The sequence below is a fragment of the Sorex fumeus genome, unplaced genomic scaffold, assembly GCF_029834395.1.
Source record: "Sorex fumeus unplaced genomic scaffold, SorFum_2.1 ptg000072l, whole genome shotgun sequence".
In the NCBI taxonomy this organism is placed as follows: domain Eukaryota; kingdom Metazoa; phylum Chordata; class Mammalia; order Eulipotyphla; family Soricidae; genus Sorex; species Sorex fumeus.
The window spans coordinates 2,039,251-2,053,891 of record NW_026606129.1 but is presented as its reverse complement, the minus strand read 5'-3'; the positions used below and the strand labels follow the sequence as shown (position 1 = coordinate 2,053,891).

The 14,641-nt window shown below is 61.6% G+C and overlaps 1 protein-coding gene across 3 annotated transcripts in view; it reads right to left on the bottom strand.

Annotated features, from left to right (window-relative positions):
- Positions 1 to 1,812: 1,812 nt before the first annotated feature.
- CHL1 (cell adhesion molecule L1 like) overlaps positions 1,813 to 14,641 on the bottom strand; it is a 51,474-nt gene continuing 38,645 nt past the window's right edge. For 2 of the 3 annotated variants that reach the window (XM_056129033.1, XM_056129034.1), the window contains 13 exons: positions 13,182 to 13,306; positions 12,973 to 13,074; positions 12,540 to 12,737; positions 11,167 to 11,237; positions 9,968 to 10,190; positions 9,206 to 9,321; positions 8,933 to 9,137; positions 8,642 to 8,764; positions 8,059 to 8,238; positions 5,939 to 6,100; positions 4,679 to 4,810; positions 2,871 to 2,943; positions 1,813 to 2,030 (listed from right to left, as the gene is read on the bottom strand). In XM_056129033.1, the coding sequence (XP_055985008.1) occupies positions 1,814 to 2,030; positions 2,871 to 2,943; positions 4,679 to 4,810; positions 5,939 to 6,100; positions 8,059 to 8,238; positions 8,642 to 8,764; positions 8,933 to 9,137; positions 9,206 to 9,321; positions 9,968 to 10,190; positions 11,167 to 11,237; positions 12,540 to 12,737; positions 12,973 to 13,074; positions 13,182 to 13,306 (1,927 nt within the window). In that variant the 3' untranslated portion in view covers position 1,813. The remainder of the gene's footprint in view (positions 2,031 to 2,870; positions 2,944 to 4,678; positions 4,811 to 5,938; positions 6,101 to 8,058; positions 8,239 to 8,641; positions 8,765 to 8,932; positions 9,138 to 9,205; positions 9,322 to 9,967; positions 10,191 to 11,166; positions 11,238 to 12,539; positions 12,738 to 12,972; positions 13,075 to 13,181; positions 13,307 to 14,641) is intronic. The other variant, XM_056129035.1, reaches the window with a different exon arrangement.

Genomic DNA, 14,641 nt, shown 5'->3' with positions numbered 1-14,641 from the left:
TTCATTGTGCTTTACATTTTTATAAACACGGGCACGTCTAAAATACCAGATGCCTTTGTACCAATGGGCTAAATCACCGAATCCACATTGTCTTATAAATACACATGCAAAATCTGTGAAAAACACTTGAGTATAGCAAAGACCCTGCTCGTTTTCTTCCCTCTGGTCATTTCTGACGGCATGTGCAAACCCCACTGCCCTGGAGGGCAGCCCTACGTCCTGTAGGTCTGTTTTCTCTACAAAAATAGATTCATGTGCTCACAGGGAAAGGTCGAGTTGGCGCGTGGGGAATTTGGCGGCATCGTTCGACTGCAGATTTGTTGATGAGTTAAAGGCAGCTTCTCTCGGACTGTTTTCTACTTTCCTTCATACGGTGAAGACCCTGTGAGGATGGGTGGGCCGCTCAGGAGCTCGGCCCAGCCCTGAGGCGTGGGGGTTCTGGAACTGGGGGGACTTGGGGGCCCTGCTTGGATGCCCTCTAGGGCTACCCCAGGGCCAGCAATGGGGACAGTCAGGAACTGTCCTGACCTATCACGACCCAAGGCCACAGCTGAGGACAGGAAAAGAAGCCCTGGGGGCATGGGGAGGTCGTGATGGACAGGGGACCTCGGGGGCAGGCCTGGCCAGCCTGGGCTGCACTGGACAGGGAGCCCACCCAGCTGACCCATGAGGGGACCCCCTCTTGGTCCCGCTGCACTGGGACGGCCGAGGCAGGGCTGGGCTCCCTGCAGCCACGGGCAGTTCCTCCCTGACCCAGGGCTCCTCCTGGGTGGACAGTACCTGGGGGACCTCAGGGAGGGACAGCCCTTCTCCCTCAGGTGCTCGGCAGGGTGGGTGCCCTGCGGGGCAGACCTTCCTCTGGTGCCCGGGGGTCTCTCCTCAGGAGCCCCATCGGTCCATACGCCCCGAGGCCTGCATCTGGCCCAGGGCTCCTGGCCACCTGGGGGTGCAGGCAGCTGTGCGGCCCCCTGGCAGAGAGGCCGTCCGCGGGGTCCCAAGTGCAGGCACAAGCCTGCTGACCCACCTCCGCCACGGCCCCCGGGCCAGCTCTGTCTCCGAGGCCCCACATGCCGACTCTACACCAACTGCTTCCATTGCAAGGACACACACGGATTTGACACGATGAGAACATTCCCGCCCGCAGCCGAGGGCGCCCCCCCCCCCCCCAAGGCTGCAGGAGGCAGAGCAAGGACGAGATCCAAACACTTTGTACAAAGACGAGGGGCCCCGGGCCTGTGCCCCGCCACGAAGAAACGACCGAACCTACTGTACAGCATGCCTGCCCACACCCGCCCGGCCACGGCCACAGCGGCCGCCCCACGCCAGCAGCTGGCCCGGGACTCGGGATGGGCGCAGCAGGGCCGGGCCACCCAGGCCAGCCTCCCCCGCTCCCCGAGCACCAGCCAGGCCGCGGAAGAACCGGGACGACGTCAGTCAGTGTCCCGAGGGAGAGGAGCGCTCGGGCCGGTTGCCGGGATCAAGAACATCTCTGTGCAGACCCACAGCAGCAAACTCCACGCGGCCAGGGGGGCGGCCCTGGCTGGCCGAGCCACACACGTCCTCCTGGCGCTGACCCCTGCCGGCCTCCCCTCCCGAGGTCCAGCGCACGGGCACCCAGTGCCCAGGACTGTGCAGGGGCAGCGGGGATGGCACCGCGGCCCCGCGGGTGCCCGGCCAAGGGTGTGTCCGGGCTCAGACCTGGCACTAGCCCATGTCTGCTCTCCAGGCCCTGAGTCCTCGAGGCTCGGAGGCGGCTGGGTTGTTCCTTCTGGAAAGTTCTAGCGCTGGAGCCGAGGCCGGTGCCTGGGACGGCTCAGGCCCGGAGGGGGAAGGTGGCCGAGGAGCTGGCCGTGCTGTCCACCGAGCCCTTGTCCTTGGCGCCGGCGTAGGCGCCGATGAAGGAGCCGTCCTCCTGGAACAGGCCCTGGGCGCCGTCCCCATACTCGGCCAAGCTGTCCCCGCTCTCGGCTGCGCGCAGGGCCCGGGGCAGCGAGCGTGTGCTCCCCTTCAGGGGCTTCTCGTCGCTGTCACTGCGGGGCGACGGACACGGGCTCAGTGCAGCGACCAACCCGTCCCTGCAGCCCCTCGGGCCAGGGACGTGCACGTGGCCCTCGGGGGTAAGTGTCCACGCCACGTCCCTGACCGTCTCGCCCTCCCCTGTGCCCTGGGGCCCGACGGGAGCATCCAGGCATCAGCCAGGCCAGCCCCTCCCTCCCTGTCTCTCTCCCACTGTCCCTGACCCTATCCGGCTGGGAATGGAAGGAAGATTCTGGAAGAAAATGAAACTGCCACTGCCCTTAAGACAGGAGTAACCATCGTCTCCTGGCTCTGTGGTCAGACCCAGAGGCCCCATGCGCCCCCTGCTGGACATGGGGGGAGGCGCACGGGGCAAGGTGCCTTGGTACCACGAGGCCCAGAACTTTGCAGACCCTCCTGGACAGCAGGACGGCCACCCCCCCCCCCCACACACACACTCCCTAACTCCACAGGACTGACTAACTCTACTGCAGCTGTCCAGGGTCACCTCAGTCCCCAAGGTAGCCCTCCCAAGGACACAAGCAGCCAAGCCTGTGACCAGCGCAGGGAGCCACCTTCATGGGGCCGCTGGGACCCGGCTGACCATGTGCTGCCCCACCGCGCTGGTCACCCCAAAAGATCTTCCATGAGACACACCCTATGGGCCCACAGAGCTCCAGAAGGGCCGGCGCACGCAGACCCCTGGACACAGGAGTCCTGGTGCTGCCCCTGCGGGCCCAGCCCTCCCCAGTCCTGTCCCCCGCCCCTCCCTAGCCCTGCCCAGCCCCCCCAGCCCTCCCCAGCCCTGCCCCCTTGAGGTCTGCGGCTTCTGCCGGGCCCCCCTCACAGCCCACCTGTACTCCCCGAAGGTCTCGTCCTTGGCCGACTGGGCCTCGGGGTCTGGGTGCTGATCCTCCTTCTCCTTCACTGGGGGCAGAGCGGAGAGGGGCGTCAGGACACACTCGTGAGTCCAGTGCAGCAAGGAGAGGTCTCAGCCACCCTCCCGTGATGGGCCCCATGGGAAGGTTGTAGACCCCGGCGAGGCTGCTGGCCACTGCAGCATGGATACGGCCCTCAGCTCCCTCTCTGAGGCCACTGGCCTGGGCTTGGTCCCTGTTTCCTGTCCCAGCTCGTCATCCTGGTCCAGCACTGCACCTGCCGCCTCAGGCTTGTCCTCTGTTTTTTCTCTTTTTCCCTCCTTAATTTTTTTGCTTTCTTCAGCCACACGACATCTTATTATCTCATTCCTACTTTGGACAACCTGGCAAGCTACCGAATGTAGCCTGCCCCCACGGCAGAGTCTGGCAAACTCCCCGTGGCGTACCCAATATGCCAAATACCAGTAGCAACGATGGGTCTCATTCTCCTAGCCCTGAGAGAGCCTTGAATATGGCACTTTTTTAAAAAGTTTCAGGGTTAGGACGAAGAAGACATCACTGGGGCCTGCTCGAGGCAATCGACGAACAACAGGATGGTCGTGATCGTGATGCTTTTTCCATCCACCTTCCCTTCTTTCCCTTCGTCTTTCCTTCCTTTCCATCCCCCAGTTCTTCCTGCTATCCTTCCTCCTTCCTTCCTTCCTTACTCAGAGGTAGTGGGGCATTCCTTCAGTGTCGGGAACCTTTATTTCTCCCTCACGGCTGGAAGAGGCGCCTTCAGGAGTTCCTGGCTGGCGGTTTTCCCCTCAGGGAAGTTTAACCGCAACATCCCGCCTTCTCCTGGCCTGCGTGTTCCTGCCAGCCTCCTCCACTTTGGGCTTTTCCCCAGACTTTGTGTGTGTGTATGCATGTGTGTACATGTGTGTGCATGTGTGTGCATGTGCGTGTGTTTGTGCGTGTGCATGTGAGTGCATGTGTGTGTGTGCATGTACACATGTATGTGTGTGTCGCCCTGAGCCTCGTGGTGTCTGTGGGTTCATGGACTCGTCCATCCAGGCCCCTCCCTGGTGCTGGGACGCTCTTGGCCATGAGTCCTTGTGTGGCTCTCGCTGTCCCTCCCTTCACCTCCTGGAACACCCGTCATCACTCCTGGGGAACCCGGAACCCGAGTTCTTACTGTCTTCATTCTGTCTTGGTCTGCTGAGCGTCGTCTCTCGCTCCTGGGCCACCTCTAGGCTGCCCTCCAGGTTTCCCCATGCCGAGTGTTCGTTCCCTCCGCCCATGGTCACTTGCCTGGCCCCACCCTGTCCCCTGGCCTGGTCTTACTCCCTGCAGAGCTTCCAACCCAGCAGCTTCTTTCTGGCCTCCAGCAGGGGGCGCGAGGGCTCTGGCATCTGGCGAGCCTGACCGGAAACTGTTCCCAGGTCCTGTGTCCAGGAAGGCCACCGTCACTCTGACACCACCTCTCCACCCGAGTGTGGCAGCCGCAGGGGCCTAGTGGCCAGGGATGGGGAGGGGCGCCTGGTGGCAGGGGCGAGACCTGTAGCCCCTTCTAGGCCCACCTAGCGGGTCCCTGGTCACGCGCTGTCCACGTCCTTCCTGCTCTGGGCCCACCTTGGACGCATGGTGGCCTCAGCACAGGCCAGCAGGTGAGCGTCTGGCGACTTGCCCAACAGCCCCTCCTCTCATGAGGCACACGTGCTGAGGACCCTGGGCCCGAGTGGACGCTCCCCACCACCCAGCACCCCTGCGCCTTGGAGGCCGTGGCTCAGGGAGCACTGTACCCGAGTACTTCCCGCCTCGGTTCCTCTTCACGAAGCACACGGTCAGGAGGGTGAGCGTGAGCAGGGCCACGGCGCACATGAGCCCGATGAACCAGCCCTGCGTGGAGATGTCCTCGTACAGGCCGGCGTACTCTGGGGAGAGAAGGAGGTCACAAGGGCTGCCTGGCTCGGCCGGTGGGGGAGGAGGAGGAGGAGAAGGAGGAGGCGGAGGAGGAGGAGGAGGGGGGCGCAGGCAGAGGCAGCAGCGGCCCTGGGCTCGGGCATGGGGAGGGGGTTTTCTTTTTAGTTTTTGTTATTGATACATGGCAATAAGCACATACATTTTTTTTACTTTATTATTTATTTATACATATTTATTTTAATGAATCATGCTCATATACTTTTAAGGGGCAACTCTGATGGCTACGTGGAATGTTGTGGGTTCCAAAACATTTTTTATGAATTTTAAAAGGTTTATTTGCTGTAACGGGGCTGGTACATTGCAGTGCAGCGCACACCGTCTACATACTGTTCATGTTGGAAGCATGCAGCATTCAATCGCCTACTGAAGATGTACTCCTGGGTACCATTTGTGGGGGAGTACACAGTATTCAACAGTCTACAGAAGGAGCAGTATGTACTCCGGGGTACCGTTCATAGAGGAGTACGCAGTATTAAACGATCTAGAGAAGGAGATGTGCTCCTGGGTACCTTCTGTGTAGGAAGCATGCAGCATTAAATAGCCTACTGAAGATGTTCTCCTGGGTACCGTTTGTGGAGGAGTACACAGTATTCAACAGACTACAGAAGGAGCTCGATGGACTCCTGGGTATCTTTCATGAGGGAGATGCAGTATTAAACAGTCTGCAGAAGGAGATGTACTCCTGAGTATTTTCTGCGCAGGAAGCATGCAGCATTAAGAATTCTGCTTAGGTAAGAGATGGACCCCTGGGTATCTCTCGTGGAGGAAGCACGAGAAGTTAGATCACCCACAGAGGGCGGAATACCCCCGGGTATCTTCTGTGTGGGAAGAATGCAGTATTAAATAGTCCTGCAGAAGGAGGTGTACTCCTGGACGATTTCATGGGGGATTGTGCAGGATTTGTCTACAGAGGAGACGCACTCCTGGTTGTCTTTTGTGGAGGAGTTTGCAGTATTAAGTCTCCCACGGAGGCGGGTGTGCTCCTGGGTGTCTCTCACGGAGAAGCATGCAGCGCTAAGGAGCCTACGGGACACAGATGCGTGCCATGCACACAGCCCCCAGCTCACTCCGTTGCTCACCTCTCCCTCTGGACTCAATTACATCTTCAAAAATGCTATTGTTATCAACCCAGTTCTTAGGCAACAGGCGAACTATGTGTTCGGCTCCCAGCTCAAATACCTCTCCTGGGTGACTCTTTTGAGTAATATTTACTCCTTCTGAGCTCTTCCCGATACTTTTACCTAAGAAAGGCACAGAGTTAATCACAGATATCACAGTCAGGCAAAGCAGGGCACGCAAGGTTAAAAAGGAGTGTTAAGTTAAGATGAACAACAGAATCACTGCGAGGGGGACTTCTTTGGAAATTCGTTCTCGAATCATCAGGAGATGAAAAAACAACACCACAAGATTTTTTTTTCCTTCCCTAAAGCTCCGGAGAGGCTCTGCTCATGTCCTGCTTACGGGCTTGTCGCCAGTTAAGCTGCCCACGTCCCTCTGCTACGAAACCGAGCGGAGACTTGTGGGACACACAGGAGCTGGACATGGGCCCTCGCCTTTGTGCCACACTGCTCCCGGGACCTGGGGCAGCGCCACCCACACTGACAGGGCAACACGGTGACGTGGCCACGGACGAAACACCAGAGATGGCCGGAAGTGGAGCTGCAAAGGAGCAGCTGGCCAGGACAGCCGACAGACCCGTCCGCTAGGACTGTGGGTGCCCCCGGGAGCTGATGCGTCACGCAGAAACACAAATGCCAATGGGAGCGGACAAAAAGGAGCCACCGTAATTAAAGCATACACTGTCACTGTCCTCCTGTTGTTCATCGATTTGCTCGAGCAGACCCAGTCACATTGTGAGACTTGTTACTGTGTTTGGCATATCAAATATGTCACGGGTAGCTTGCCAGGCTTTGCCGTGCGGGCAAGATACTCTCGGTAGCTTGCTGGGCTCTATGAGAGGGGTGGAGGAATCGAACTTGGGTGGCAATGCTGGCTGTGTGCAAGGCAAACGCCCTACCTCCATGCTATCGCTCCAGCCCAAAAGCATACACAGTCTCTAATCTTCCACAGAAGATCTAAAATATTTTTGCATTTGATGCACGGTTCTGCTATACATTAACACAGTGAAGAGCAGGAAATGTTAACGATTTATCCTGCAAGTGGAAGGGGTTCTTGGCAGTGGCATGTGTTAGGAACGAGGGCAGCTCCTCTAAGCGAGCAGAACAGCCTCCAAGGCAGAGCCCTGCCAGCCAGGACACAGTGACGTTTGACCTCGAGAGCAGAATATTAAGAGAACATTGCGAGTAGCGAAGCTTCTGAAAAAAATGAGCAAAGTGAGTGGCTCTGACGACTGGGAGCGACACGCCAAGGGAACGGCACCAGGCAACCCCCGTGGGTCAGAGTGGGGGTCACCTGGGAACTGGGGGACAGGGCAGGGCACACGAGGCGGGTGCAGCCCCTTCTCTGAGCGAACACCAGCTGACCTCAGCTCCGGGCAGAGTCCCCGAGAGCTGCCCCCGGCAGTGCGGCTGTGACACCGCTTCTGTTCTCCAAGGTCCTCCCGATACAGCGGCACAACCCCAGGCCCCCCACCCCACCCCACCCAACTAGGCACAAGAGCCATGGGAGGACGGCTGCCGTCAGCCAGGACACTTAGAGACAGAGCCGGCGTAAGCCACTCAGACTCAGCGGCCCGTCCTGAGACACGGCAGGACAGGCATCTCCCGGCAAGCCAGACCGCAAGACGCCCAGCCGGGTGAGCCAGCCGGGACTCTCTGTCCTCGCCTGCAGGCGTGATCGCAGACACACGGGGTTTCCCGCACCCAGCTATGATGGTGGTGACCCGGGTGGGCACCCCTGGTGGGGTCCTTCATTTCACAGCCTCACCTTCCCCCAGGGAATGAGCTGCACCCTGTGGGCAGACCGTTAGCCTGCGTGTCCCTGCCCCTGTTGGGCGTGGTTCCGGCAGGAGGAACACACGGGCTCGGGCAGGAGTCAGTCAGCCTGGAGGAGCCCGGCGGGACCCAGGTGTCTGATGGCGGAGGCCGGCCCCAACCAAGACCCCGAGGCGGGATTGGTGCGTGCGTGGGGAGGGCAGGAGGGAGACGCACGCCGTGTGTGGGCGCGTGGGGAGGAACCCCAGCCCCACCGCGGGACAGACTGACCAGCACGGCGGCCCCCGTGCCCGCCCGGTACTCACCGCCCTCGGCCAGCGTGGCGCTCTCCTCCGTGGCGGGGGCCCCGCAGCCCCGAGCCGTGCATGCCCGCAGGTAGAACTTGTACTTGGTGGCCGCCTGGAGGCCCGAGAGTCGCCAGTGGGGCGCGGGCCGGGCCGTGAGGTTGAGCCCCCGCAGTTCCCCCACCTCCGAGGAGCCGTTGACTGGGGAGAAAGCAGAGGTCAGGCACGGCACTCGGGGGCACGGCGGCTCTGGCCAGGCCAGGCCCGTGACGCTGCTCTGAGGAGCAGAGCTCTGAGCGCGAGCGGCCCCTCCCCGCCAGGCTGAGGCAGGGATGGGCAGCAGCAGCGGGAGCTGGGCTGGGCCCATGTCCTCCGTTGGGGGCCTCACTGGGCCGTCCCCTTCAGGCCTTGTCCTGCCTCTCTTGGGGAGAGCGGGCCCACCCGCAGGAGGACAGTGGGAAGGGCCGAGGGGGGCACGCAGGTGCCCAGGCTGTGCTTGCTGCGGGAGCCACCGCTGACACCTGCCCATGGAGCCGCCGCCCCCGGGGAGTGGCCGTGCCCACGCCTAGCCCTGCCCCCGTGCCCCCGCGACCCCCGCACGTACTTATCTGGTACTGGAGCTCGTAGCGCGTCAGGTTCCCATTCAGCTTCTTGGGGAGCCCCCAGGAGAGCGCGACGGAGCCTTGGTCCACCTTGAGCACCTTGAGGAAGGCCGGCTTCTCGGGCACTGCGACACCCAGAGAAGCCCAAAACGCTCACACGCTGCTGAGTTCTAGAACAAACCGCCCCACCCTAGGGATCCATGTGGGCCCCCCACCCCCGTGTGCCCTGGGCGGCCAGCAGGGGGCGTGTCTGGCCGTGCCGGGGCTGCGTCCCCCACCGGGTGCCCGCTCACCTCCCTCGGGGGTCTGGAACACGTAGGGCTCGCTCTCGGGGCCCGGGCCCTTGGCGTTGTAGGCCAGGACGGTCAGCCGGAACTCGCTGAAGGGCTCCAGGGCGGGCACCATGCCGTGGGTCCGAGCTCCTGGGAACCTCAGGGTGCCCGCTGCCCGGGGGGGCGTGCGGCCATCCAGCAGGCTCCTGGTCCTCCACCAGCTGACCTGTGCGGGGCCGGGACGGTCAGCACCGGGGGCCTGGGCCGGGGGCCGCCCGCGGGAGGGGGGCTCACCTGGTAGCCCTCCAGCTGTCCGTGCACGCGGTCCTTGGGCACCGGGGACCAGGACACTCTCGCCAACGTGCTGTTGACCACGTCCACGCTGTGGATAACGGGCGCCGCGTCGGGATCTGCCAAGTGGACACTGGTGAGGCGCTGCCCGAGTTGGGCTCCCAAGGGCCTCCCTGAGCTCAGGCCGGGACAGGCCCACGACCCTCAGCCACCGGCACCAGCTGCTCAGGAGGCCAGGGACACGGGTCAGCCCAGAGGGGGCTCCACACCCACGCAGGGATGGGTGAGGGGAGTGCCATCAGCCCAGCACCTCCCGGGGGTCCTTCCAAAGGACGGTTTTCAGGGCCGGGGGTGACCTGAGGGCTGTCCAGCTCCAGTCCTGTTCAGCTGACCACGTGCTTCTCCCTCCACCCGGGACTGAGCCAGGCAGGACTGAGCCGTGCATCCAGCCCTCTGCATCCCACATGGGGGCCGAGCCTCCAGGACTCACACCTGGACGTCAGGAGGAGCCCAGAGCACCTCCAGCCATGGACCACCCAAACCAACCCCAGGCCAGCTGGCCGGCATGTGCCCAGGGAAATCTGCCATGGATGCCCAGTGGTACATGATCTGGGGGACCCGGCCCAATCCCGTCTCTGCGGCGGACGGCTGCACCCAGGGGGAAGCACAATCCCACCCTGCTGGCGGTCAGTTAGCCAGACCGAGCCCGGGGCCCCGGGGATGAGCTGACCCGGGCCCACCCTGGCCGCTGAGCCCGTCACTCACAGTCTTCCCCCGAGTAGAGCGTCACGGCCTGCGGCTCTGGGCCAGCGCCCAGCTGGTTCACGGCCTGGACCTGGACCTCGTAGGGCGCGTAGACGGCCGAGGTCATCACGCGCAGCGAGTGGTTGGTGACCGTCTCCTCCTCCCACTCCACGGGCGCGCCCTGGGGCCGCCAGGCCACTCTGTACTCCAGCCCTGGGCCGTTCTGCTCCAGGGGCTTCAGGGGCTGGAAAGGCGACAGTGACCTGAGGACGCTGACCTTGACCTCACACAGGCCTGGGTCAGTCACTGTGTGGCCCCCAGGGGCCCGGGTGCATGGTCTGGGGGTCACATCTTCCGAGAGGGTGTGAAATGCACGCCCATTGGGGTGTCAGCTGGGAAGCAGCTGCTCCCCAAGGAGGGAAAGCATGGGGCGGGGTTCCCGGACCCTACACAGGGGGCTGCACGAGAAGCCCCCAGCACCCAGTGGGTCCCTGTCCCCCAGAGAAGGCCAGGATGAAACCTGTGACTCTTCCAGCCCTGTCCTGCCCGCATCACCCCCGTCCTCCCGCATCACCCCTGTCCTGCAGTGGGACCCAACAGGAGGGTTTCGGGGACCAGTTTCTTGGCCGTAGAAACCGTTGTGTGATTTGCAGCTGCGGTTTGAGCTCAGGAAAGTGGCACATGCATTTCAGTGAGTAGCTTGTGGGACGCACGTCACAAGTGTTGGGGGAGGCGCCCACAGGGGAGGCAGTGAGTCCCCGGGAGATAGGTGAAGGGCGGGCCTGTCGGCAGCCCTGACACAGCACAAAGCATGAGGGCCGACCCGCTGGGTGGGCACGGAGCCGCTGAGACCCGCTGGGCCGGGTGGCCACCAGAGAGGAGACACGGGCACAGGGGCTGTAGCAAGGACACAAGGCCACGCGGGCGGCGCCTAGGGCTGGACTCTGAATGCTGACCAGACCTGCGCGGGGCAGCTGGAGAAAGCCTCCATGTGGAAGGAGACAGGGACGCAGCTTCCGGAGGGCGCTGCAGGGGTGTCACAGGGCTGGTCTGAGCCGGCGGCTCTGGGTCAACCTGCTGGGTCCCCACACTCTGGGCCATGACAGCCCACGCAGCCCGGCCATGGAGGGACTGGCCGCAGCATGTGGGCTGAGGCCCACAGCCGCGTGCCTGGAGACCAGCTCGTCCTCCCGGGAGCCATGGGCGCGGCCAGCACGTACCTCCCACCGGATGACCAGCTCCTTGGGCTGTGACGCCTGCACATGGACGTTCTTTGGGTTCCTGTCAGGAGCTGGAGAGGGACAGTGTTAGGGCCGTCCTGCTGGCACCGTGGCCTCAGCACCCCCGGCCTCACACCAGGTCCAGTGGCCGCAGGGAGAGTCTGTTCTGCCCAGCTGGGTCCTGTGGTGACTGACCGCAGGTTCCCAGGCTCTCAGTCTGACAGACACCGAGGATAGCTGTGTGTCACACAGTGCCACACACACAGTGCTGGACACTCATGTGGACACTCGTTCTCCCCCCCCCACACACACACAAGGTGGCTTCTGGGCCTCTGCAGGGCCCGAGAGGCCATGCAATACGTGGGCGTGGGCTGTGCACGTGGGCATCCGGCTTGGACCCGGGCCTGCGGGTGCTGACCTGGAGACCCTCACCCCAGAGCCTCGTGCCGCCCTGTCTCCTTGGCAGGGGGTGCCCTGCAGTGGCCCCAGCCCCCAGCGCTGCCTGGGAGCCCCCAGAGATAAAGAATCTGTTTAACGAGGCACGGGAAGTGGGTGTCACCCCTTCCCCGTGACCCACCCAGCAGCTGCCCCGTGGAAATGCCCTGAGTTTAGAGCCGCCTCATTTCCCATCATCCACGCTAGGAAGGGCCTGTCCATGCTGTCCTCTGCGGGGACACTGGACCCTGCCAGGGTGTCCTGTCCTGCCTAGCCCTCGGGATAAGACCAACCCCCACACGGGCACGTGAATCCGACTCGCTGACCCACAACTCCCCACCCCGGAGGGCGGCACGTGGCCTGTGCACTGACCGGGTCGGGCTCATGGGTGTCCTGCACTGCCAGACAAGTGTCCCGGGGACGGAGACACGGAGGAACAAAAGCTGCACCAAGTACAACCAATGCGGTCAGTGGCGTCGAGTGGGAAAAGGGTCTAAACCTGCATATACTGAACCGCGCTGTACTTCAGGGGCCAGGAGAGGCTGGGCTGGGGCGTGAGCTGCAGTGGGGACGCGCTGCCCAGGACTGACACTGGGTGCCCTGGGCGGGGGGTCTCCCTGAGCACCCCTGGGGCAGGGCCCAGATTTCTATTCCAGAAAGTCAAAACCTCGAGTCTTCCGTCTACAGAAGCTCACCCAGGACCCTCCCGTGATCACAGACCTGAGCACGATCGTTATCTGTTGGAGATGGAGCCTGCCAGACCCCGAAAGGACCCCCGGGACCCTCAGGGGGGCCCTGACCAGCATCAGTGTCCCCACGTCCCGGGACCCTTGTGGGCTCCTCGTCACCCCAAGGTGTGTCTCTGGCAGATCCACAGGCCACCTCGGGCCCTGGGGAGGGAGGGGTCCCTCCTGGGTCACCCCTGCCGAGCCCCCTACCTGCAGGGGGTGTCTGGTGGTGCTCCGACGGGCGGCTGGGCCCGCTGCGGCCCACTGCATTCACGGCCGTCACCCTGAACTGGTACCGCACGTAGGGCGCCAAGGGCAGCAGTGCCGAGGTGTCCCCTCCAGGGACCCGGGTCAGCTCCGCCCAGCGGCCGGGCTCTTCTCGGTCCCCTTCAAACTCTATGATGTACTCTGCAGGAAAGGAGGGCCACAGCCAGGGATGGACCCGGTGCAAGGCCCAGGACCCCCACCCATAAGGCTGGGACCCCCACCCTGTAAGTCCCCTGGGATCCCCCACCCTGTAAGGCCTGGAACTCCTGCCCTATAGGCTGGGACCCATAGGCTGGGACCCCACAGCCCAGGGAGGCCCACGCACGGTGCACAGAGCCCACCGGCACAGCCTGCGCCCGAGTGACTCTGGCCTCACCTTGGATGGGGCTGTTGTGGGCGTCCCCTGCCCGCCAGCTCAGCCGGACACTCCTGTTCTGCCGCTCTGACAGGTGCAGGTGCCCCGGGGGGTCGGGCACGTCTGCCGGGACAGGGAGAGGTCAGGGGTCGAGCGGGTAGGCCCTCCCCTGGGGTCTGTCCATCTCTCCCGCCCCGTGCCCAAGCGCCCCCCCCCCCCCACACACCCACCGAGGACCGTGACCCGCGTGCTGTCCGAGGCGCTGTCCAGGGCCGTGTGCACCCAGCACGAGTAGGTGCCCTCGTCTGCCAGCGTGACGTTGGTGATGGTCAGGTTGGCCCCGGCCACGAGCACCCTGGGACAGGGAGGCACAGGGGACCCGAGTGACACAGAGGCAGCACAGGACAATGACAGAGACAGGGACAGGCCGCAGGAGCTGAGGGACAGCGAGAAGAACACAGGCGTGCCCTCCCCCGAAGATACTGACACAACGCACGGCCACAGCATTTAACACGTGTCACGTGACTACACATGTGCACTCACACATGCAGAGCACAGCATGCATGTTGTTGGAGTACAAGGAGCTTAGGTTTATCAGGTTGCACCCATCACAGTGCTCCCGAGTCATTACCATTACTACATTTGTTTGTAACTACTTCTTTGTGCTCTCTTCCCCAACCAATTTGTAAGGTCTCCTCCTTCTTAGACACTGAAGCTGTACTGCAAGTTAATATTGTCTTTCTCCTCTCCTTATTTCTTTTGAACAGTTTAATGCAATGTCCTTTTTGTATAGATACAGGAAGACAATTAATTAATATTATGCTTTGTAACTTAGGAATTGATTGGCTTTGAATATTATTCACTCCTGGGCATCTGCTTTCTCAACTTAAGCCTCAGTTGCCCTCACTTCCTAGCACCCCAAGGGCAGGGTCCCGACGTGGGACTGGATGGAACCAGGGCAAGCCAGTAAGTTATGTGCTACCCTGGCATTGTGATGGGCCAGGCCAAGGTGCCACGATTCTTAACTATAGGTTAAGAGTTTGATCATAGGCAAATGCTGTCATGATCCAAAAGTATTGACGAGACTAGGACCCTGCTGCTAGGAATAGGAAAGAGATCTGGCCTGAGCACTGCAGTCTGAGATTGAGATGGCCCTGGGAGAGCAATTCTATAAACTTAAAGTATTTCTTACTGTGTCCATACGAAATGATTTATATTATGTATGCTTATATGTTGGTCGGACAAGGAGAGGAGAAACACATCCAGGGAAATCTGTTCTAGGGTGGGTTGATCTGTCGTAGAAGCAGTTTTCCTGGGTGTCCTGACTAGCTTGGATGAGACTGAACCTTTCTCCCCTTCAAACTGCCTTCAGTAAATGATTTCAGTATATTGAGGTAGTTTCCCTTATCTCACAGGAACCTAGCTGGTCTTAGGGATGCAGATCCCAGGTGCTAAACCAGGCCTGATCTTGGGGATGTAGATGCCTGGCTCCAGGCAGGCTGATCTTTGAGATGTAGGCTCCAAACTCTAGCAGACTGGGCTTTGATGTGCTAATCCAAGTGCTTGTAGCTTGTAAAAGGTGAGGCCAGGATTACTGGCCTGGATGTAAAGAAACAATGTATGGTTTGAGAAACCCTCAATGTTCTTTCTGTAACTCCTTTTGATGACATCACTGTATTGCACCCTTTAG